The 21,307-nt window shown below is 44.9% G+C and overlaps 12 protein-coding genes across 12 annotated transcripts; 6 read left to right on the top strand and 6 right to left on the bottom strand.

The window, feature by feature from the left end:
• Positions 1–305: 305 nt before the first annotated feature.
• L203_102740 (chaperone DnaK) lies at positions 306–2,716 on the bottom strand (the record flags this gene model as incomplete). Its single annotated transcript, XM_066212160.1, has 9 exons — positions 306–383; positions 431–853; positions 914–1,824; positions 1,887–2,089; positions 2,149–2,227; positions 2,298–2,380; positions 2,433–2,465; positions 2,531–2,598; positions 2,654–2,716. 9 exons carry the CDS (start codon positions 2,714–2,716, stop codon positions 306–308), a joined length of 1,941 nt encoding a protein of 646 aa, XP_066068257.1.
• Positions 2,717–2,996: 280 nt separating this feature from the next.
• Positions 2,997–5,107, bottom strand: L203_102741 (uncharacterized protein; the record flags this gene model as incomplete). Its single annotated transcript, XM_066212161.1, has 7 exons — positions 2,997–3,073; positions 3,126–4,060; positions 4,110–4,207; positions 4,257–4,454; positions 4,503–4,715; positions 4,762–4,992; positions 5,039–5,107. The coding sequence occupies 7 exons, from the start codon at positions 5,105–5,107 to the stop codon at positions 2,997–2,999; spliced, it is 1,821 nt and encodes a 606-aa protein (XP_066068258.1).
• Positions 5,108–5,372: 265 nt separating this feature from the next.
• L203_102742 (uncharacterized protein) lies at positions 5,373–6,036 on the top strand (the record flags this gene model as incomplete). The annotated part of the gene is made up of 5 exons (XM_066212162.1): positions 5,373–5,529; positions 5,577–5,664; positions 5,721–5,793; positions 5,842–5,901; positions 5,947–6,036. 5 exons carry the CDS (start codon positions 5,373–5,375, stop codon positions 6,034–6,036), a joined length of 468 nt encoding a protein of 155 aa, XP_066068259.1.
• A 69-nt stretch (positions 6,037–6,105) lies between these two features.
• Positions 6,106–6,986, bottom strand: L203_102743 (uncharacterized protein; the record flags this gene model as incomplete). Its single annotated transcript, XM_066212163.1, has 6 exons — positions 6,106–6,350; positions 6,404–6,496; positions 6,554–6,639; positions 6,695–6,740; positions 6,787–6,883; positions 6,927–6,986. 6 exons carry the CDS (start codon positions 6,984–6,986, stop codon positions 6,106–6,108), a joined length of 627 nt encoding a protein of 208 aa, XP_066068260.1.
• A 153-nt stretch (positions 6,987–7,139) lies between these two features.
• Positions 7,140–10,921, top strand: L203_102744 (uncharacterized protein; the record flags this gene model as incomplete). Its single annotated transcript, XM_066212164.1, has 10 exons — positions 7,140–7,181; positions 7,231–7,627; positions 7,699–8,318; positions 8,367–8,910; positions 8,961–9,426; positions 9,479–9,593; positions 9,639–9,811; positions 9,862–10,601; positions 10,648–10,753; positions 10,807–10,921. 10 exons carry the CDS (start codon positions 7,140–7,142, stop codon positions 10,919–10,921), a joined length of 3,318 nt encoding a protein of 1,105 aa, XP_066068261.1.
• Positions 10,922–11,476: 555 nt separating this feature from the next.
• L203_102745 (lipoyl synthase, mitochondrial) lies at positions 11,477–12,976 on the top strand (the record flags this gene model as incomplete). The annotated part of the gene is made up of 7 exons (XM_066212165.1): positions 11,477–11,481; positions 11,636–11,649; positions 11,699–11,825; positions 11,873–12,044; positions 12,092–12,248; positions 12,293–12,801; positions 12,860–12,976. 7 exons carry the CDS (start codon positions 11,477–11,479, stop codon positions 12,974–12,976), a joined length of 1,101 nt encoding a protein of 366 aa, XP_066068262.1.
• A 13-nt stretch (positions 12,977–12,989) lies between these two features.
• L203_102746 (uncharacterized protein) lies at positions 12,990–14,533 on the bottom strand (the record flags this gene model as incomplete). The annotated part of the gene is made up of 8 exons (XM_066212166.1): positions 12,990–13,453; positions 13,497–13,595; positions 13,640–13,776; positions 13,958–13,992; positions 14,036–14,106; positions 14,243–14,256; positions 14,304–14,377; positions 14,420–14,533. 8 exons carry the CDS (start codon positions 14,531–14,533, stop codon positions 12,990–12,992), a joined length of 1,008 nt encoding a protein of 335 aa, XP_066068263.1.
• A 143-nt stretch (positions 14,534–14,676) lies between these two features.
• Positions 14,677–15,432, bottom strand: L203_102747 (uncharacterized protein; the record flags this gene model as incomplete). Its single annotated transcript, XM_066212167.1, has 7 exons — positions 14,677–14,708; positions 14,777–14,863; positions 14,916–14,928; positions 14,978–14,995; positions 15,079–15,139; positions 15,191–15,209; positions 15,300–15,432. 7 exons carry the CDS (start codon positions 15,430–15,432, stop codon positions 14,677–14,679), a joined length of 363 nt encoding a protein of 120 aa, XP_066068264.1.
• Positions 15,433–16,252: 820 nt separating this feature from the next.
• L203_102748 (uncharacterized protein) lies at positions 16,253–16,945 on the top strand (the record flags this gene model as incomplete). The annotated part of the gene is made up of 1 exon (XM_066212168.1): positions 16,253–16,945. The coding sequence occupies one exon, from the start codon at positions 16,253–16,255 to the stop codon at positions 16,943–16,945; it is 693 nt and encodes a 230-aa protein (XP_066068265.1).
• A 127-nt stretch (positions 16,946–17,072) lies between these two features.
• Positions 17,073–17,972, top strand: L203_102749 (uncharacterized protein; the record flags this gene model as incomplete). Its single annotated transcript, XM_066212169.1, has 1 exon — positions 17,073–17,972. One exon carries the CDS (start codon positions 17,073–17,075, stop codon positions 17,970–17,972), a length of 900 nt encoding a protein of 299 aa, XP_066068266.1.
• Positions 17,973–18,024: 52 nt separating this feature from the next.
• Positions 18,025–18,849, top strand: L203_102750 (uncharacterized protein; the record flags this gene model as incomplete). Its single annotated transcript, XM_066212170.1, has 1 exon — positions 18,025–18,849. The coding sequence occupies one exon, from the start codon at positions 18,025–18,027 to the stop codon at positions 18,847–18,849; it is 825 nt and encodes a 274-aa protein (XP_066068267.1).
• A 148-nt stretch (positions 18,850–18,997) lies between these two features.
• Positions 18,998–21,229, bottom strand: L203_102751 (uncharacterized protein; the record flags this gene model as incomplete). Its single annotated transcript, XM_066212171.1, has 6 exons — positions 18,998–19,279; positions 19,327–19,728; positions 19,777–19,862; positions 19,910–20,455; positions 20,505–20,608; positions 20,658–21,229. 6 exons carry the CDS (start codon positions 21,227–21,229, stop codon positions 18,998–19,000), a joined length of 1,992 nt encoding a protein of 663 aa, XP_066068268.1.
• Positions 21,230–21,307: the final 78 nt, after the last annotated feature.

Raw genomic sequence — 21,307 nt, forward strand, 5'->3', positions numbered from 1 at the left:
TGGAGTTTTAATGATGAAGCAACGATACGAAGCCCTTATTCAATTTGATTAGAAAACGCGGAGAAAATTCAAAGCTTGGTAAGAAAAAAAGTCAAGACTTTGGTCTATGTGCCTTGAGAAACAATAGTCCTGGGGGGTTTTATACCCCTTTCGCTCATAGTAACTCGTCCACAACACCACTCACAATTGACTCAGTCTCACTCAAGTTCATGCGCTCAGTGTCATGGACATTATTCAGATCACATAGGTTCATGTGCCGACATTTCATGTACTAATGCCAACATTATTTAACATTGCTTCTCTTTTTATTGTTGGGTTTTTTGCTCCGAGTCACGGTCAGCATTTGGCTCTGAGTCACGTTCAGCATTTCGCTTCTCGTAGACCTAAATGATTTGTTAGAATTTGGTATCTTTTCAACCGTTTGGCTCACCTTTTGGAAGAGACCGAGGGAAGCTTGCTGGGCAGAATCAAGAACTTGTCGAATGTCTTCAGCTTTGACACTAGCATCGCCGGCAGCACCCTTGGCAGCGATCTCCCGAAGTTCACCCAATAGCTTCTTAACCTTCTCCCTCTCAGCAGCGTCGAGCTGAGACTCAAATTCGGCCATAGACTTTTCAGTGTCAGCGACAAAACTCTCGCCCTTATTGGCCTCCTCAATGACCAATCGACGAGCCTTATCGGCCTCCGCATATTTCTCAGAGTCAGCAACCATCTGTTCAATCTCATTGTCGGAAAGACCAGAAGAAGAAGCTATTGTCATGGACTGCTCTCGGTTAGTGGCCTTGTCGATGGCAGAAACATTGACGATACCATCGGCATCAATGTCGAAGGAGATCTGGATTTGGGGGACGCCCTTGGGCGCAGGAGGAAGACCTGTGAGTTGGAAGTCTCCAAGAAGCTTGTTGTCACGAACCAACTCTCGCTCGCCTTGATAGACCTTGACTTGTATAGCGGTCTGGCCGTCAGCAGCAGTAGAGAAAGTTTGAGATTTTTTGGTAGGGATAGTAGTGTTTCGATTGATGAGACGGGTGAAGACACCACCAAGAGTCTCAATACCAAGAGAAAGGGGAGTAACGTCAAGAAGAAGGATGTCAGTTACGTTACCAGCGAGGACACCAGCCTGAATGGAAGCGCCGATAGCAACAGCCTCGTCGGGATTTACTCCCTTGCTTGGCTCTTTGCCAAAGACTGTCTTGACAGTGTCCACAACCCTGGGCATACGGGTCATTCCACCAACAAGAATGACATCGTTGATCTCAGAAGCTTTGACACCAGCATCGCCAAGAGCTTTTTTGCAAGGATCAATAGTTCGATCAACGAGAGGCTTCACGATCGACTCGAATCGAGCACGGGTAAGATTTAAATTGATGTGCTGAGGGCCTTCGGGAGTCGCAGTGATGTAAGGAAGAGAAATGTCGGTAGATCCCGCAGATGACAATTCGCACTTGGCTTTTTCCGCAGCCTCCCTGATTCGCTGAATAGCCATTCGATCAGATGAAACATCGATACCAGTCTCCTTCTTGAATTCAGCCAGGATGTGATTGACCAAAGCGATGTCAAAGTCCTCTCCACCAAGATGAGTGTCACCATTGGTGGATTTGACCTCAAAGACGCCCTTTTGCATCTCAAGAATGGAGATATCAAAAGTGCCGCCACCCAAGTCATAGACGGCAATAACAGCAGAGTCGTTTTTGTCAAGACCGTAGGCAAGAGCAGCAGCAGTGGGCTCGTTAATGACACGGAGGACTTCAAGTCCAGCGATGGATCCAGCATCCTTCGTTGCTTGTCGCTGGGAATCATTGAAGTAAGCAGGAACGGTAATCACTGATACCCAGATCAGCGTTCTTCCTGGATTCCTAATGATACACATGACTAGATATACTCACCAGCATGTTTAACAGGTTTGCCCAGATAAGCGGCAGCAGTATCTTTCATTTTGTTGACGACAAAGGCACCAATCTGAGATGGAGAATACTTTTCTCCACGAGCCTCAACCCAAGCATCACCGTTGGTGTGAGCAATAATTTTGTAAGGAACATTGCCGATATCCTTTTGCACCTCCGAGTCTTTGTATTTCCGACCAATCAATCTGAATAAAGTCAGCTTTTTCTTAGTTTTTTGTCAGGCTCATGAGACGGCTGAACTAACCGTTTAGAAGCAAAAATGGTGTTTTCGCCATTCACAACAGCCTGGCGCCTAGCAGGCTGACCAACAAGTCGTTCGCCATCTACAAAGTTAATCAGCTCCAATCCTAAACATTTCTTGACATCAATTGCGAAAGGAAATCCAATGCTTACCCTTGGTGAAAGCGACAACCGAGGGTGTTGTTCGAGCACCTTCAGAATTTTCGAGCACTTTGGGCGCACCACCTTCCCAAATACTGGTGCATTGTGAGTATTGATGGAAAGCCAATAGGTGAGATGAGAACTCACGAGACACAAGAATTGGTTGTACCAAGATCGATACTAAACGCTCAAGTCAGATAACTGATGCCATAGCCGTCCACCACATCCAATCATAAGCTACCCACCCAATGACGGGACCGGAAACCTTGCCACTATTAAACCGTTTAGAAGTCAAGAGAGGGGAAGAGGTTCTCTGTAAAATATCACTCAGCAACTCTCAACCATATACCCTTTAATGAATGACCCACAGCAATGTTACGGAGAGGACTCAATGCCTGAGTTGAGCGAATTGATCTAGATAGAGATATCATGGTGACTGGAGGATTTTTTTAAAACGGGAGGCGAGAGAAAAATATGACGAAAACAAAAAAGGAAGAAAATATAAAAATTAAAAATTAAAAAAAAAAACTTGAAAAACTTGGATCCGGAAAAGTCTGGCGGTTTCCATGCCAAGCGGCGACCTCCGCCTCCGCTTTACTATCTCGGAACCTCGGTAATACTCGCTTACAGTATTCATACGATAATCACTCCTATTGCCGGATTCTGTGGCACATATCATAAATCCAGCAACAAAAAAATTAATCAAAATATTCATATTGAATGCGTTTCTATCCCGATAACTCTAACACCCCGCTTTCTTGGTATCCCATTCGACAATTCATTACAACCTATGCGCTGCTTAGTGCCTAGATAAGTATGATAGTAGGATGCAAAACTTACCCCACACTCGAATCTCTTCAATACACTCGCATTCATCCAAGATTGCTTTGACCCAAAAATTATTGACGGTACGGCACCAACCCACGTCGAGATGTTTCAGTTTTTTGCAACCAGACAACATATTCAGTGTTTCTAGCGTGATTTCTCGCCATCCCAACAGGCTTAGCCACTCCACAGCCTCTCCTGAATGCTCAATCAACGCTCGAAGAGCAGCATCCTTGAGGTCATGTCCTTTTTCAAGATCAATCCAACTAAATCCAACATGCCTGTTGGACTTCAAAGTTTTGAAGAAATCGGCAACACCGTCGTCGGTAAGTTCCACAAGATTGCGCAAAGAAAGACGACGCAAGTTGGGACATGTTTCAGCGATGACAGGTAAAACTTGATCAGTCAGGCTGGAATTGTCCGCGAGAACAAGCGTCTCCAACGTTGCGCCAATTTTTTTCAGCAGTTCAATGATTGTATCATCTGATAGAGATTCTGCAGGAGACGAAAGATCAAGAGATGTGAGATTACTCAATGGATGAAGCATACGAATCATGGAAGAATTCAGTATGACTTCAGAGAGGCGCACTTCCCTCAAAGTAGGACAGCACTTGACTAATTCTCCGACCGTTTCTTCATCTATTCTTGGCGACTGTGTCACTAAGAAACCCTCGAGCTGTTTCCCTATAGCTTTAACGAATTCGATCCAGCCTTCCTTTCTGACCAGAAAAGGCCCATATAACTCTAAACGCTTGAGCTTTTTCAACATTTTGGACCAGTGAGATATAACTTCGGTAGACATCTGGCCTACAAGATCGAGACGGATGTACTGAAGATTTGGGCAAAGGTTTGCCAAGGCCATGAATGATGCTGGCGTCAGATTAGTGCAATCCCACATCTCGAGTGAGTGACGATCAACCGAGTAAAATAGAGAGGCAGTTTCTGGTGTTCTTGATATTGTTAAAATTATAGTAATTGCATCCAAAGCTGAGAACTCACAATCGCCGACTCTTGCAAATGATTTTGCAAACCTTGTCCATGTTGATTGCTCCTATATCTCTTAGCTGGTCTACATCTTCAATATATTGACCAATCAACTACACCGACGTCAGCAATAACTCTGCCTTTAATATTAAACCCATCCACCTTGATGCACATATCTCCCAATGTCTGAACGCCTTTTTTTTCTTCATAATGAATAATTTTAGCTCGCTCCTGCTTTTTTGTAACCTTTTTTGCCGAGACTTTTTTGATCTTTGCAAACGGATCGATGTCAAGAGCGTAACAACATTGAACACATAAATACGTCTGTGATGTAGACGGGTGTTCTTTGGTATATGCTGTCTGCTAAATGTTAGCCCTGTTTTTTTTTGGAACTTTGCTTATACAAACAACTGTGAACTTTTTACCACACTCTCCACAGTCCATAAACTCCCCAATCGATTTGAGAGGTCCTGGTTCTACGGCAGTAGAGCTACTAACATTATTGTTCCGCCTCTGATTGTGAGTATTGCTTGCGACAGCAAGAGCGCCATCATCTGCGTCCAAATCGTCGGAATCAATCGAAGCTGTTCGTAGCCGTTTGCTGTGATATTCGGTGCTGCTCTTGTGAGACGTTAGCCTAGTTCAGAATTTTCGAAGATACACGGACATCTGTTCTCCTATCCCTTTTCAGTCCTATGGATAGACTGTCTTCTTCTTGTACAGATATAACTTGATCGACTCTGTCGGATTCGGCTACGATAAAGCTATCCGTAGCAACATTAGCAGAATCAGTCCGGCTTGAGACCGCAATTCCATTAGCGTCAGGTGTGTTGTTATCAACCAAGGACGATTGGTTTTCCCAAGTGGTGCTGCGATATGATGGCTGCACACCAAGATTCTACGTGAATGTAAGGTGGTTGATACCATAAGCTTCCAGTACATACCGCAAGAAATGAAGTTAGTGCAGACGCAGGCCCTCTGACTGCTCCTCCGGCTCTGGTTCGACGCGACATTTATTTTATTTTAGGAAGAAAAATAGCTTTCAAGTGGCAATACTTTTATAAAAGCACAGGGTGGAGACATGAAGTGGAGGCAACAAAAGTCCAGTCAACTGCCACCTTCAGGAAGCCATGTTCGGCGTTTTTCTCATGCCTAATCAATGACTTCAGCTTGAGATTACAGATTGCAGTTAGGCATGCCAAGCGTTTGAAAAGTCAAGAACCAACCCATATCTTCTCATTGTACTATATCCCTCTGCCATTTACCGCATCTCTTACAATGGCCACACATCGCGCGGCTGTACTCCATGACAAGGACTATGTTGACCCCAGCCCCCTTCCATCCAACGTGCCCCATGTAGACGAGCTAGGTGTCACCTCTGCTCCGCTCAAGAGCGCTTCCTTCTTTATTGGACAACATTGTAAAGAAACTAACGGTGAGTTAGCCACATATTGTGAAAGTCATCTATTGATTGTATGACAGAGGACTTTATGCTTTGCAAACAAGAAAATAACGATCCAGCACACTGTTTGGCAGAAGGACGAAAGGTTACACGGTGTGCTCAAGAACTGTATGTGCTGGCTTATGTTTGAAACTCAATGATGAATAGTTTAACGGTGAGATTAGCATTTCTAAATTAAGAGAGTCTTGTTTGGCAGAGTTTGATGCCCATTGGCAATGCCTGGAAAAGAATAATCAAGTGGGTTGAGTAAAGCTGCAAGAGAGAAAGGCCAACACTTTTTGATAGTACTTTCATGCTTGCCGGAAGCCAGAAAAAGCTCTCAATCAATGTGTCTTTACAAAACTGGTTAGTGAAATCTGGATCGTAGCGCTTTCTTATCATTGTCTACAGGGCCTCACCAAAACTATCCCTGGATCACCTGCCGGACAACCACAAATCCATGAAAAAGCAAACCCAATCTATACACGCCAGCAGAGATAGATGAGCATTTCAATGATGCACCACTGTGCTGAATTGTACATGCTGATACACGAATGCTGATCAAATTGATTACTCATCGTCTCGCTCTCCGCGTAAACGCTTTTCATCTTCGCGTCTCTCGTTTTCATCTTCGTCTTCGCTCCTCCCTCGTTTCTGTCGGTCTTGGTTATGAAGGTCTTCCCCTTTGGGAACGTCTGCTCCAGCCATCCCGAGACCTCCGACAGCAGCATATGTGTCAAATTGCATTTGTGATCGCATTTTCTCCTGTTCTTGTCGCCTCTTCTCTTCTTCTAAACGTTGGTGACCCCAACCGCCTGCATTGCCTGTCAGTATTTTGTACTTTCCATCCCTTGAATGTGAAGTATACCTCTTCCACTATCATATTCCTGTCTGAATTCGTCTCTGACCTGACCGCCACTTCGCCCACGTCCGAATTGCCTGCCTTCCTTATACCCTGGGTCTAGATCGCAACGTATCACCCGCTCATCCAATTTGGTCCCAGAAATGTATCGCATACAATCTGTTGCTTCTTCATGGAGGAAATACTCGACAAAGGCAAAGCCGCACGGTGTTTTTGTATTGCGATCAAGACCCATAATGATTCTAGTTCACAGATACGGATAAGACCTTGACACTTTGTACAAAGATAATTACTTACCTTTTGATACCACCGCCTATCTCGGGTTTTGCACATGTTAAAAACACTGTTTCCATTTAGAGCATTCATACGCTCAGCGTCACAGCACATACGTTGATATATCTGGGCTTCGGTGGTATAAAAACTGAGGTTACCAACATAAAGGGTGCTTGATTGTGCTAATAGACGACGTTCAGTTTCACGATCAACCTATACCAAATCAGCACAAATACTTAACAAAAGGATAACTCACCTCTGATCTGTTGTCTCTATAGGTAGAAGGTGCGTCTAAACATTGTACTACTTGAGCCATTTCGATTATTATTTTGTGTAAGATGAATGAAATTTATTGTTGCGAATAAAGCGTATAATGACTACCGTGGGAGAGTGAGTGAGGGAAGGCATCATTTACCTATCAGTTATTCATCATTCTTATTTTCCATCCATAAAACCAAAATATTGCTAAATGGGAGAGAAAGCTCAGAAATCATTATCTGATGCAGACAAGGTGAGTTGTGTGTGCGCTAAGAAATACGAGCTGCACTCATATTCCTCAGATCCGACTGAAGCGCTTGGCACGTCTAGGCCACAGTCAGCCCTCGACTTCTACTCCTTCTGTCTCTACGCCACCACTGGAGACACAGAAGCCTCATGAGCCCATACCAGGCCCTTCAAGGTCTCTTTCGGCGCTCCCCGCTGCCTCGCTTCCACCTCCAGCCAAGAAACCTCCTGTCCACTCCCCTGCACCCCCGCCAAAACGCACCATAGAGTCAGTGGGCCCACGAGTGGTCTCTGCCAAATCATCGCACCTGCTGGCGCAGAAGGACTATGCTACTTGGGAAGATGAAAGTGTGGAGCGTATTTTATCGGTGACATTAAGCGGGGGAAGGGCAAAGGAGACGGAGTTTTCGCTATGCTGGCTCAAAGATCTAGAGCAAGAACTGATAGAAGAAAGTAGGTCGTGAAGTCAATGGCTATCCCGCTAACTCTGTTAGACTATCCCGCTCCTCATCGAGCGTCTATAGATCTAGCTGACCGACTGTTGATTGCCCGACTTTCAATTGATCCCGCTTCAATGGCATTGTCGAAAGATCCAGATGATCTTGCTATACTAGCGGGTTTGCCACAGAAAGAGACTGTGTTTGAGTACCTCTCTGGATGTTGGAAACGGATATACACAACGAGTAAAGACCTTCAGAAGTATGACTTTACAGGTGATGAAAAGAAGAAATGGGCAGAAACAAAAGACAAATTGAAAGGTTTAGTGGTGTCCTACTGCGGCATGACTTTAGAAGATCCAAGTATGTTTCCTCAGCCAACGGACAAACCACTTGGGCCAGCAGAACTACTCCCTATTCTGTTGGAAGTCCATCAGCCATCTCCCTCTGACCCGCTTAATTCATCTGTTTCAACCCCTCCAGCCACTTCAAGTCCCATTGAGCCTAATGATCTACTTTTGTTCCTAGAAGATCTTGCTGCTAAGTTTGATAAGGATACTCTTGCCGACGTTATTGCGCCCACTTTGAGCTTGTTTTTTCAAGAGTGGTACAAAATCATCCCTACACCGGATGTTCTTGGGCAAGATTGGAAAAGATATCTGGGAGCAATCAGCTCTTTGGTTAAAATCAAGCCTATAGCGGCACTGGTAAGCCGCATGGAAGCGCAATGGTGCAAAGCAGCTTACATTAGTTAGCTTCCAACACTGTCAATATGGATAGCTCCTAATGTTACGACACCGAAACTGGAATGGCAATCTCTTCTCGGCCCTCTCACGCGTCTTAATGTGTTCCCAAGAGAATTTCCTGAAATATGGAAATTGTACTTTTCTAATCCTACAGAAAGGAAAAAGGAAGACATTGATGCAAACAAGGACAGCCTTCGGTACACCCTTGGAAACCTGCATTCTTCCCTATTCAATATCTACAACTCAATCGTTCGTGCTTCGCCCGAGGCCCGAGAAAGCGTACTTGACTTTTTTTCCCTTGCTCTTCGTCTCAATCAGAAACGTGCTGGTATGCGTGTTGATCCTCGAACAGTTTCTTCAGACGGATACATGATTAACCTCCAGATGGTGTTGCTCAAGCTGTTTGAACCTGTGATGGACGCAAGATTCACCAAGATTGATAAGGTCGATCCGGCTTATTATAAAATGACCAACAGGATAGATATATCGGAAGAAACCAAAATAAAGGGGACGAAAGAGGAAGCGGACAAGTACTTTGGGAGTGCAATGAATAGTGAGTACTCTTAAACTCCCTTGAACTGACAATCTTACTGATGCGCTCAGTTGACGCCAAACCCAACTTCATCTCAGATATCTTCTTTCTATCGAATGGCTTCATTCATCTTGGCGTTGTTAAGACTATCTCTACACGTATCAGAGCAGAGAAAAATATTGCTGAGATTGAGAAAGAGCTGAAAAGGACCGAGGCATCTAGTGCTGAACGGGCTGGCAATCCTGTCCTTCAAGCTCAAGACGAGGCGATGACCAAAAAACTCAAGTCAGATATGACGGTATTACATGCCTCCATCCATGCTTATGATACTCAACTTCTTGATCGTAACATGATTCGTATTACCGTTTCTTTTCTCAGCTTCCTAATGACTTGGCTTATTAAACTTGTGGATCCAACAAAACAGTACCCGTCTCGCCCAATTTCGCTGCCGCTTCCTCAAGAAGCACCAATGGAGTTTAGGATGCTACCAGAGTACTTTTTTGAAAATTTAACAGAGTACTTTGAGTTCCTCGCAAAGTGAGTTCCATGTAACCAGCTGAATATTTGGCATTGTTAAAACGATTGTCAGATATGACCCTGATGCTTTGGATGACATTGACAAAGATGTTTTCATAACATTTGCCATTATCTTCCTTGCTCCCGATTATGTCAACAACCCTTTCCTTAAAGCCAAGCTCGTCACCGCATGTATTTGTTTATCCAATCTCTTCAATGCTAATGTAATATAGATATTATCTTATGGTTTATACCCGGTCAACTATTGGCGTTACGGACCTCTCTATGATCGTCTCAGTATTCTTTCTATTGCTACAAACAATCTTATGCCAAGTCTGATCCGATTCTTCATTGAAGTTGAGGTTACTGGCGGTCACACTCAATTTTGGGACAAGTTTAATTTCAGGTATGAACAACTTTTGCTAGACCAAGGACAAAGTACTTACAAGAACGCAGACGAGACATTGGCCACATCTTCAAATCTATGTGGACTAATCCTCTTCATCGAAAAGCATTCATCAAATCTCGGCATGATGATTTCGATCAATTTATTCGTTTCGTCAACATGCTCATGTCAGATACCACCTTTCATCTTGAGGAATCACTTACCAATTTAGCCAAAATCACCTCTGTTGAGTCTCAGAAATCTAATTCTGCATTGTGGAAGGCTACACCTCAGGCAGAGAGGGAAGACCTAGAATCACAACTTAACCAAGCTCAAAGCTCCGCCCCTTGGCATACCCAAATGGGTTTGTCAAACGTCAAATTGATTCGAGATTTCACAGCTACAACCTCTGAACCCTTTGTTGCTGCTGAAATTGTTGATCGCCTGGCGGCTTCCCTTGATGAAAGCCTCGTGACCCTCATAGGCCCCAGAATGTCTGACCTTAAAGTTTCCAACCCTGATAAATACTACTTCAAACCCAAGGAACTCTTGGCCGCCATTGCGCAAATTTATCTGAACCTTTCCAATGAATCGGAATTTATACGCGCGGTAGCAAACGATGGACGTAGTTATTCTAAAGAATTATTTGAGAAATTTGCCAGGACGCTTAAAAATCGGGCAATCATGACAGAAGGAGAAGTTGCGGAGTTAGTGAGCTTCACACAAAAGGTCGAAGACATGAAGGCAACCATAGACATTGAAGACGAAAGAGAGATTCCTGACGAGTTTTTGGATCCTTTATTGTCAACTCGTAAGTGGCTAAGAATAGCAAGAGGAAAGACTAAACACTTTGGTAGTTATGAAGGATCCTGTCATCTTGCCTGTGTCTCGAGTTGTTATTGACCGAGGCACAATTCGTACCGTCTTGCTTTCAAAAGAAGTTGATCCGTTCAATAATGTTCCGTGAGCGCCATCGTTCTTAATTAATAACGCATCGCATGCTGAATGACATCCAGGCTAAAGTTTGAAGAATGTATTCCAGACACAGAGCTTAAATCCAAGATTGATGCATGGTTGGCAGAAGGCAAGATGAAACAAGCGGATAGCGTCATGGACGTTGATAAATTGTAAATTGGTATCTAGACCTGATGCAAAGAATCATACATCGTGTGTCAAATCTGAGAAACTCAAAATTACGTGTATTGTACTTGATACGAAGATAGTAACCCCTTCAATGTAGTGGCGTGTATTATGTATCGCTTTTTACGCCAAAGATTAGACATATCTCTCTCTGATACACCATGAAAACACAACGCCCTGGTTCGTTGCCATGACTGACCGCCAAAGCTAAGAGCATCCGATACATATGCGTTAGCAAGCCAACATAATCGTCTTAAATGCTACTAACAGAGTTAGCTGAGACTATTTGGACACGAATGAAGGAGCTCTTTCAGAACGTTTGAGCTTTGTGATATAGACTGAGCTCAGTGACCATAGTGACTAAACGTTGTCACGCAGAGTTATCCAAGTAAAGCAGATGGCGACGCGCTCAACAAACGAGTCAGGGATATTCAAGGTAGCTCCAAGTTAATAATGGAGGAATTTGTTGAAAGAAGATAAAATCTCTAAAGATTTCAAGTTAACAAATCGCTGTCTATCTATTGAATAATAGAAATACTATTCTGAATGAGGTTAATGTCACGTGATTAGATTTCCAACGGCAATCTTGTCCGATCCGTTGCTGATAAAACTTGGAGATCAAATGTAACCTTGCTGTTCTTTTTATCATTCTGTATCCATCCACTATGATTAAAATTGCCCTTTCAGCTGCTAATACATCCACAGCACCTCTATTGTTGGCTAGTACTTCACTCGTGAGATCGTTCGCAACCATTAACCCGAGTTCAGCGACGGTTGAACCACCCAAACCAAAGAAACGACACGAAAAACTGGAGGATGGATTGACATTTGATGATTTCCTAACTGGAGATGTTCCTTCGGAACAGGAGCGTGTTGTCCTTGGTAACACTAAACAGTATGTTTGATCAAATATGGCCAAGAAAGCACTGACATGAGCGCAAGACCACGCCTTCCATCTTTCCTCAAGCACCCAATTCCTACTGGCGCTTCATATAACGGCATCAAAAAGGATTTGAGAGGGCTTGGACTGCATACAGTTTGTGAAGAGGCAAAGTGTCCCAATATTGGAGAATGCTGGGGAGGAGGTAAAGGCAATGCGACGGCAACCATCATGGTATGTCCAAGTACATTCCCAAATAGGCTTTGCTGACTTGAGTGTAGTTAATGGGCGACCAGTGCACTCGCGGTTGTCGGTTTTGCTCTGTTAAAACGTCTAAGGCTCCACCGCCGCTGGACGTACACGAACCTGAAAACACTGCAGAGGCTATCAGTCGGTGGGGTCTAGGATATATCGTGCTGACAAGTGTGGATAGAGATGGTAGGTTTCATAACATTTGTCTAGCCTTATTGAACTCGTTCTAGATCTGGTTGATGGGGGAGCGGCGCACATTGCTTCTACTATATCTAAAATAAAACAAAAAGCACCCAACATTCTTGTTGAAGCGCTTACTCCCGATTTCGCCACTAAAGGTGTCAAAGCTATCCATACCGTAGCCTCATCGGGGCTGGATGTGTTTGCCCATAATATCGAAACGGTCGAGCGGTGTACACCATTTGTGAGAGACCGACGAGCAGGTTTTGACCAAAGTCTCAAAGTGCTTGAAGAAGCAAAGAAAGGTGCTACGATGGCCGGCAAGGAGCTTCTAACAAAGAGCAGCATCATGTTGGGAGTGGGCGAGATGGAAGATGAAATAATAGAGACGTTGAGACGTTTGCGACAATCTGAAGTAGATGTGGTCACTTTTGGCCAATATATGCGGCCTACGAAACGGCATATGAAGGTGGACCGATATGTTGAACCAGAGGAATTTGAGCGATGGAAGAACTTAGCCGAGGGCATGGGCTTTCTTTATGTCGCAAGTGGGCCCTTGGTCAGATCGAGCTACAAAGTAAGTACATGTCTATCAATTTCTATCTGACATTGTGTAGGCTGGTGAATTTTTTATCGAGAATGTACTTAAGAAACGACGAGCAGTGGCAGCGGAAAGGGCTGCTTTGGGATTATCAGCACGAACACCGAAAGCGCCGCCAGAGGTCCAAATGTAATTTATATGCATAATCATCTTACACCTCCTGCTTCTGCATTCGCAGACACCCAGCTTGTCGCTCTAGACATCATCCCGGCTGGCGATTGTCGGCCAAAATAGCTAGATGCCTCTCGTTTTAGGGGAGAAGGCGTAGGTAATGTGGATGGTATGAATTCTTTTTCCCCTACAACGGCGCGAGTGACTTCTCTTTGTGCGCGGTTAAAGACACGAAGGCTAAATGCTGCTACTGTCCAGACGCCACCAATCACACCAATCAAACGGATTAGGAATTGATACAGTGTAGTCGTTCTTTCTCGAATCTCTACCGACATGGGTTCGAGATCGTATTTGAAGAAGAGGCCTGGCACGCCTCCACCATGTTCGAATGACCGAGCGTAGTCTGTGACGGCGTATTGGGAAGTGTCGAGCCTGCGACGACTCGCGTCAATATACGTTGTGGGAACGACACGCAAAAAGTATTGAAATATGGTAAATGCTGAGAGCTATAAGCACATTGTCAAAGAAGTTATTAGACTTACGCTGCTCCGTGATTTCATACGTTTTGTCAAGAGGCTGAGTGATAGCAGGAAAAAATGGTCCAAAGGAAAACTCGTGCATTATGTGCGAGAGATTCATCACTAGAGCTATCAGCCTTTTGCATCAGTGTCAATCTCAGACGTACAATTGTGGTCAGTGTGCTCAAAACTCATATATCCATGGCCAAGGGTCGTGATGTGTAGATTGGCAGTAACCTTTTTCACCTGGACACTTCCATAGATTCTACATGCTGGTCCATCGTCCACCTTCTCATAGGTCGGTCTGTAGGCAGAATACGAGCCGCTCGCAAGGGGCGGGGACTTTTGAAATAACCGTTTGATGCCTGAAAATGAGCCTTTCTGGCTGGGAGTCTGTCGGCGAGAGGAAGAGATGACTTGAGAGGGCGAAGTAAGAGATGCAGTGTTATGTCTAGGTGTGAGCTTGTTCTACCGGTTGCACTCACTTTATTGATGTTGCTCCGGCAATGTTGAAGTTGGTCTGTACCGTCAGCTTGACCTCGTTCTACGGTAATATCGCTCACCCCGTCCTTGACAAAAGAGTTGCTCAAATGTAATCGATCCCCGACGGCATCGCGCAAGTCAATCGTGAGATCTGCTGTCAGCTATGCACAGCCAGCCCACACGTACAACGACAAGGCATTGCAACGGTCAGATCCACATTCAGCTGCAAATCTTTCTGAACGTCTGAATCTACATGAAATGCAAAGTCTGGCGCTCCATATAGATACTCGCCGAGGTCGTTCTACACATTAGCAATGCCCATTATCATCACTACCTACCAAAACTAACAGAAATATTATCAATCCAACAACAGCAGTGAGCACTCCTCCTCGCCTGGAGTGTATCGTATACGTCGGCTCAACCTATATCGTCCGTCAGGACAATCCAAATGGGCTGTGACTCACTTTAGGGAACGCATCAAAACTCTTTATAGGGGCAATCCTGTCGAGCTCTTCGAGCAACGATATGCCCTCCATCCCGTTCTCGCTACCGTTGTTGACGAGATGTGGTTCGTACATGGTTTTTCAAGTTTCCTTTGTTGCTGTCAAAACAATGAAATAGATAAATGCGAAAAGCGGAGACCTCCACCGGGATCAAAATCCAAAGAGTTATATATACATGCCATTTATTCCTCTACTCCTTACATTCATTCATTCATTCATCATGCTCGCTCCGTTGCTTCGGCGGCAGCGTCTGCATGTCAACAGTGACAAGATTAAGATTATCTGCCGTCAGCGCCGTAGCTGGTTTTCACAACTCACATCCAATATAGTCATGCAGCCAGTCTTCTCTAGGATCGTCCCGTCCAACGTACCGACTAACAATGAGCGAGCATCTGGTGGATTGGACTTACAACATCACTGAGACTGTCAGCTATGCTGCAACGGTATCTTCACTTACAATTCTCCATAATCTTGCCGTTGGGCTGGGAATCAACATATATAAGCTTACGACCGACTTACCAGGTGCAGGTTGTAATACTGCCAGTCAGCATTGGTCATCTCTCAACGACCCACCTTGAGATTGCTAATCCGTCAGCGATTTCCGGCAAGACCCAACTCACTCTATCGGAGGCCATCTCGCGGCGACAAACATATGCAATGTCTCTTCGTTCCGACTGTTCTCTGGAAACCACCATACTGGCCGTCAGCGCTGTACTGCCCACGGTCACCCACGACTTTTGTACCAAAAACACTGAGAGTGTGACGCCGAATGCAGGCGAAAGGCGTGATAGTAGACGTCCCACTGCTCATCGAGGCTGACTGGGTGGTTAGCCTCACTCACTGTATCCAACCCACCTCTCGCCCTTATCGCCATCTTCAACCTCGTTCTCGTTCTCATCACCAGAGATCGGCAACGGTAGCGCCTTGCCTTTTCCTTTGCGATTGCTTCTTACCAAAGACTTTTTTCGATTCATGTTGCGTGTCGTGGAAAAGATTGAAATGCAAGATTATTTGCGAGCGTGGATCAGCAAAATAATTTGGCGTCGGGGACCACCCATCCAGTGTTGTAATTTAACATGTTATTAATCATTTTTAATAGTTGTAAATAGAAAGAAAGTTTTTTTAACTGTGAGCCTGTAGAGTCGCAGAGAATTCCAGTGACAGTAGCTACAGTCAGAGAGATTCGTAGAGCAGACCAAGCTGAGCATTCCAATGCAAGGATTTGAGTGCTATGAATGGATTGTATAAGAGGTATGGAAGAGACTGAGAGGAGAGTACAGAACGAGGACGAATTGCTCTGCAAATCTTGCTGTCACTTGCAGGTAGATCTTCATAGCTCTTAACATAGCAGCTTCGTGATACTCTAAAGATGTGCATGGAGGATACCCTCACATGCCAGCGCAGCGCTCGTCAGCGTCCTACCCAGCCTGACCCCAGCAGACTCTGCTGGGCAAAAACGTCAACGAGATGGGCCATCATTGTATGCTCAGATATACACCCTTTTCGCGCTGGGATATAGCGCGATGGGTACCTAGTGTGAGCGGGGTCAATGAAGAAGAAGAAGAAGAAGATAACAAAAGGTGGATATAATTCGAATGCAAAAGCGGCGATGTCCGCCAGGCAGAAAAACGTTAAAAGTGATTTAATAAATGAGTTTGTCTACAAACTATGCGTATTTTGTATTTATGTTTTTTCATCTCACTGACCGTTTTTGCGAGAGCAGATGGCTGGACGGCGGCAGATTCATGGAAAGCGTTTAGAGGAGTGGCGGAGTGCCTAACGGATGAAGTCCAGATGGGTGTCGCAGACACCAGCACGACAGCGAGCAAAGCTGAATCCACTGTTCAAGATACAAAAGACGAGTCTGTAGGCTCGCAGGACTTGCTTAGCTTTGAAGAGTGGAAGAGAATCAAGATGGAAGAGGATGAGCAGGCGACAGTTAGTCAGGATGTTTCCAGCGAGGACTCTGCGACCCATACGTCAGCCTTGGAAGCATCAAGCATAGCAACAGATATCGAGATAGGATCATCAACAGAGTCTCCCAATAATCTGCCACAAACGATAGCAGATTTTGTCAAGGTTGAATCTACTCAACCGTTGCCCGCAGCGACCCACCACAACAAATACAACTATGCGTCATTGGACTGCTCGGCACGTATTCACTCTTCGTCTCCTCAGACACAACATGCCTCGTCCATTCTTCACAAATCCCGCGACCGTTATATGCTCACGCCATGCAAGGCAAAAGAACACTGGGTAGTGGTCGAATTGTGCGACGAGATTCGAATTGAAGCGGTCGAAATTGCCGTCTGGGAATTCTTTAGTAGTGTGGTTCGAGAAGTAAGGGTCAGCGTCGGAGGGGAAGATGAGGAAGAAGAAGCTGCGAGAGAAAAGGACGAAGGCAAAAGTCATCGGTGGAAAGAGGTAGGGTCGTTTGTCGGCAAAAACATACGCGGTTCCCAGGTCAGTCTTATTCGCAACGTCTGAGCTTATACGTGTCTAGACATTCACTCTATTTCAACCAACATCTTTTCATCGTTTCATCCGTCTTGATTTTCCCACGTTTTTCGGAACAGAATATTATTGCCCCGTGTCTTCCCTCAAAGTGTATGGAATGAACCAAATGGAGGCGTTTAAATGGGAGCAGAAAAAGTTAAACGCTGCCGTAAAGGAAAAAGACAGAAATGGTAACAAAGAGAAAGAAAGAGAGTTGGAGGAACTTCGAATGGTCGAGAGACAAGAGAAGGAAAAGAGGGAAAGAGAAGAAAAGGACAGGCAAGAAGCAAGGGAACGGGAGCTAGATGAGCTGGAAAAGTTGCTCCATGAGCAAGCAAAGAGAGTTATACCAGACCTTTTGACGGAATCGGGGTTGATTTCAAGTGTGGATGAGAGTGTACCAACTGTCACCCCCTCCCCTGTCGATCCGGCCTCTTTGTCTTTGAATGGTTCTACCAGCAGCCTCAAATCAGACATCAGTATGAATGCAACTGCAGAAACACTCGAAAACTCCAACTCTTCTACTATGCGCGCTACCAACTCATCAAACTCTGCTATTTTTTCTTCAACCAAATCTCTCGAAGCGAAAACTGCTACCCCTTCTACATCAACATTCTCTCGCGTCTCAATACCACGGTCTGATTCCTCCGAATCCATTTATGCGTTCATTGTTCGCCGTCTCAATGCACTTGAAGGCAATTCTTCGCTTGTAGCTCGCTACATTGAAGAACAGGCCAAGGCTATGAGGTTCATGTTAAGAAGGGTTGAAACGAGATGGGATGAGTGGAAAGCTGATTGGGAAGGAGACGATCATGGAAGATGGCAACAGGAGGTAAGCTGCAAGTCTCTATGGATGCCACTGACCAGACAGCGTATGAGACAAGAAGATCGTTTGGGCAAAGTAATATCTCAGCTGGAACAACAGAGAATTGCCTTTGAAAATGACAGAAAGGAGATGCAAGCACAATTGCGTGGACTGGCAAATGAGGTTAGTGATATTATTGACTTACCTAGCTAACACCAATCAGCTGAGTTATGAGCGACGACGAGGCATCGCACAACTTATAGCCATGATCATCATTGTTATCTTAGGAGTAATCACTCGTACGACCACCATTGACAACATTCTTACGCCCCTTCTCGTCGAAGCCCGTCGTCGTCGCAACGTCTACACTCGCAGAAGCACATCTGGACCTCTCACGGGCTTATGCATCGACATGGGCGATGGCAGATCACCAAAGGTCATTGGCCAAGGAACCCAATTCGAACACAACGCAGACAGTACTTCACAGCTGCCCTCACCTTCCTACACTCCTCGAGCCAAGCATTCCCTATCTCGATCCGGATCCGGAAATCGTCCTAATCATCTTGGCAAACGACGAGCTCTACAAGCTCCATTTTCTTCTCTACGGTCTGCCTCTGCGACAGACCATACGCTCTCATCAAACAGTTCACATGCCAGCCCCATTTCCGCTTTCACCAATCCCAGACCAAGGGTATCACTGCCATCCGCGAGAGGACTCCGAAAGCTAGCAAGGAGTTCACACTTACACTCAATGGATGCCACCATGCGAGATAATCAAGACCAACATGCTAATGCTCTCCACGCTGCCGAGTCTGCATACGTTTCTGACGCACCTGTTGGGCTCAAACGTCGTCGGCCAAGGATATCGTTATTGTATAACGCAGATGTCGTCTCTAGCCCTATCTCCAGTCCCTCCCCCAAAGCAGCAAATGAGAAGGATACCGGTATGGGCAGACTTGAAGATAGTCAAGGGGAGTGGAATACGGATCTTGATACGGAAGCATCTGAAGTTGAAAATGAGGTTGTTCGCAAAGATATGTCCGATAAGGCCAACCTCGTAAAGATTCAGGCGAGAGGAAAACATGGTTGAATTTGTTGTATCATCGTCGCAATCGATCTGCATTTGAAATACTAGCTTCATACACATATCTTATCATAACTCATCACCAGTATGCATATACAAAAGCCCCAAAACCATCGCAAGATGCCCAAATACCATCTATTCAATTGCTTAACCTCTATGATCTATAAATATTCCCACTGTCATCGGCACCTGCGACCTTCATGGCAATATAACGATATAAAGCAGCTGTTGTTGCTGTTAGAATAAACACCACATCGAACAGCCGTCCAAAGACTCGAAAATCTGGAAGTGTAGCAAGAAGTGAATCGTGAGAGTCTACGTTGAGAACCTGAAAGGGATCTGTTGCTGTATGGTTAGAGTTGTCCATGACGGGAACAGTAGCACTAGGTGGAAGAGACCCGCGTAACTGAACCAAGAGGGATATAACATAGGTTGACTATACATTATCAGGCTATTTAACAGATATGTAGTCTGCGTACTTACAAAAAGTTGGCCTAAAGTGAGCAAGAGAAAACCAGCGCCGATAGTCTTACTCGCCAACCGAAGAATTCTGCTCAAACTCTTCATGACTTGCGCCAAACTTGACAAAATCAAGAACCCAGTCAAAATTAGCGATATGCCCCGACTCCAGGTTGGAACATCAATGTCTACAAGGTCCTTGGGCAGTCTGCTAATTGCCAGCGCGAGAAAGAATGATATCCAGTCGCCGTTGGTGTTACCTTTGCCTTCTGCTGCCATTTTTCCTGAGGCTTGTTTAGATGTTCTTGGTGCGTAGAACAACGAAGGAAAACACATCAAGAGTCGAGCTGCACAGTATAAAGCAAACACGTAACCTAGAAGATAGTAAATCTGTCCTCGTACCGTTTCTCCAAACTCTTGTCGTCGCTATCTCTTGTTCAGCAATTAGTTATAATACACTGTAAAGCGACGGACCTTGCAAACTTTCATAGCTTTCAATGAGCGAGAAACTTGCGACTCCATAACCTGTAATCCTTTTAGTTCAGCTCTCAGAGAGGTAGCTTGATAGCAAATCAACAAAAATCTATGACTCCCAAAAACCACTTACTTTGGCTATTGTATTCCCCGAAAACTTTACCCATCCAGCCTCCCGGACCTTTCGATAACTGCTCATTGAACCTATCGAGTTCATCTTGTTTTGCTACTAAATCTTGCCTGACTCTGTAAAGCGATCTTTCTGCTTGCAAAAGATCATTATCGGTAAGAGTTTTGCTTCCCGCCCGATGGTGTTCGAAAAAGTTCCAAGCTGATCGGACAGCCCCGAATCCAGACAGACCTCCGAGAACTACTACACCAAGCACAACGACTCGACCAAGAGAAGGTGAGAGCCAACCGCCTTGTTCCCATCCTTCGGGTCCTGATGCCGACCATTGAACGATCGTTTCGTCAAGTGTCGTAGCTTTGGTAGGAGAATCCTGATGGTTCACTGGAAGAAGCGGTTCAGGAGGTGGAGTGACAGACACAGCAGTGATGTATGGAGGAATTCGAGTAAAAAGAAACACATAAAGAAGAAAGGGAAAAAGGGATATCAACAACCGAGTTGTGAATGAGATGGAGGATAAAGCGGATGGTGAAGTAGACATCGAGAGAGAATCTGGAGTCTTGTCAGTATGGTTGAATGTAAAAGTAAAACACCAGCTCACCTCGCGACCTGTACGTTAACAGAAGACACTGGACAAGTGGCACAACAACCAAAATATCTGCCAAAATCAAATGCAGAGAAATTGAAAAGTTGACTTGACGAGCTCTAACAATGTCTTTAGCTTAACCTGAAAAGTCACATTCACAAAACCAACCTAGATCCAAAAAGATTCAGAGCATGAAAAACAACAAGACTCAGCAAGTTGCAACTTTCTGCAAAGCATACAGAAAACAAGATTCTTGATATTCGATGCAGCCCTCTTGTCGTCTTTTCCATTCCCTTCGTTCCCGCTGCACTTGCCCTCTCTCTCCTGTGGCTGAGCCGCAAAACCTTCTTGCCTACTCCAGAGCCTACATCCTTGAGCTTTTGGCTGAGCCGTTGCAACTCTATCGCATCCTTGTTGTGTCCAGAAACTGAGGGAAGGTTTGAAGAAAGCGAGTCGTCTCGTGAACTCGAAGCGAGCGGCATTGCTATAAGAGTCGGAGAAGATGGATAGGAAGACAGTGCGGCAGCGTGGCTATCATCTGTTTCATCTGCATAGTCTGTATCCTGCCCGTTTCCTGGGATTCGTTGGATGCCATTTGAAGGAAGGAGCGTCTCTGGCTCCGCAATGCGACTGAGAGTTGGGTTAATAGTATGATGTAGAAACCTGCGCGAGACAAGGAAAAACACGATTCGAAGGACTACAAAGATAAAAGTATCTGTCGAAATATTTTCTTCATCCATGATTGTTAAGAGGAGAAAAGAAAAGTTATAAACAAGAATTGAAAAATAACAAGTTATAATGATGCGTGCCTGAAATCA

This window comes from Cryptococcus depauperatus, chromosome 3 (assembly GCF_001720195.1).
Source record: "Cryptococcus depauperatus CBS 7841 chromosome 3, complete sequence".
Lineage (NCBI taxonomy): Eukaryota > Fungi > Basidiomycota > Tremellomycetes > Tremellales > Cryptococcaceae > Cryptococcus > Cryptococcus depauperatus.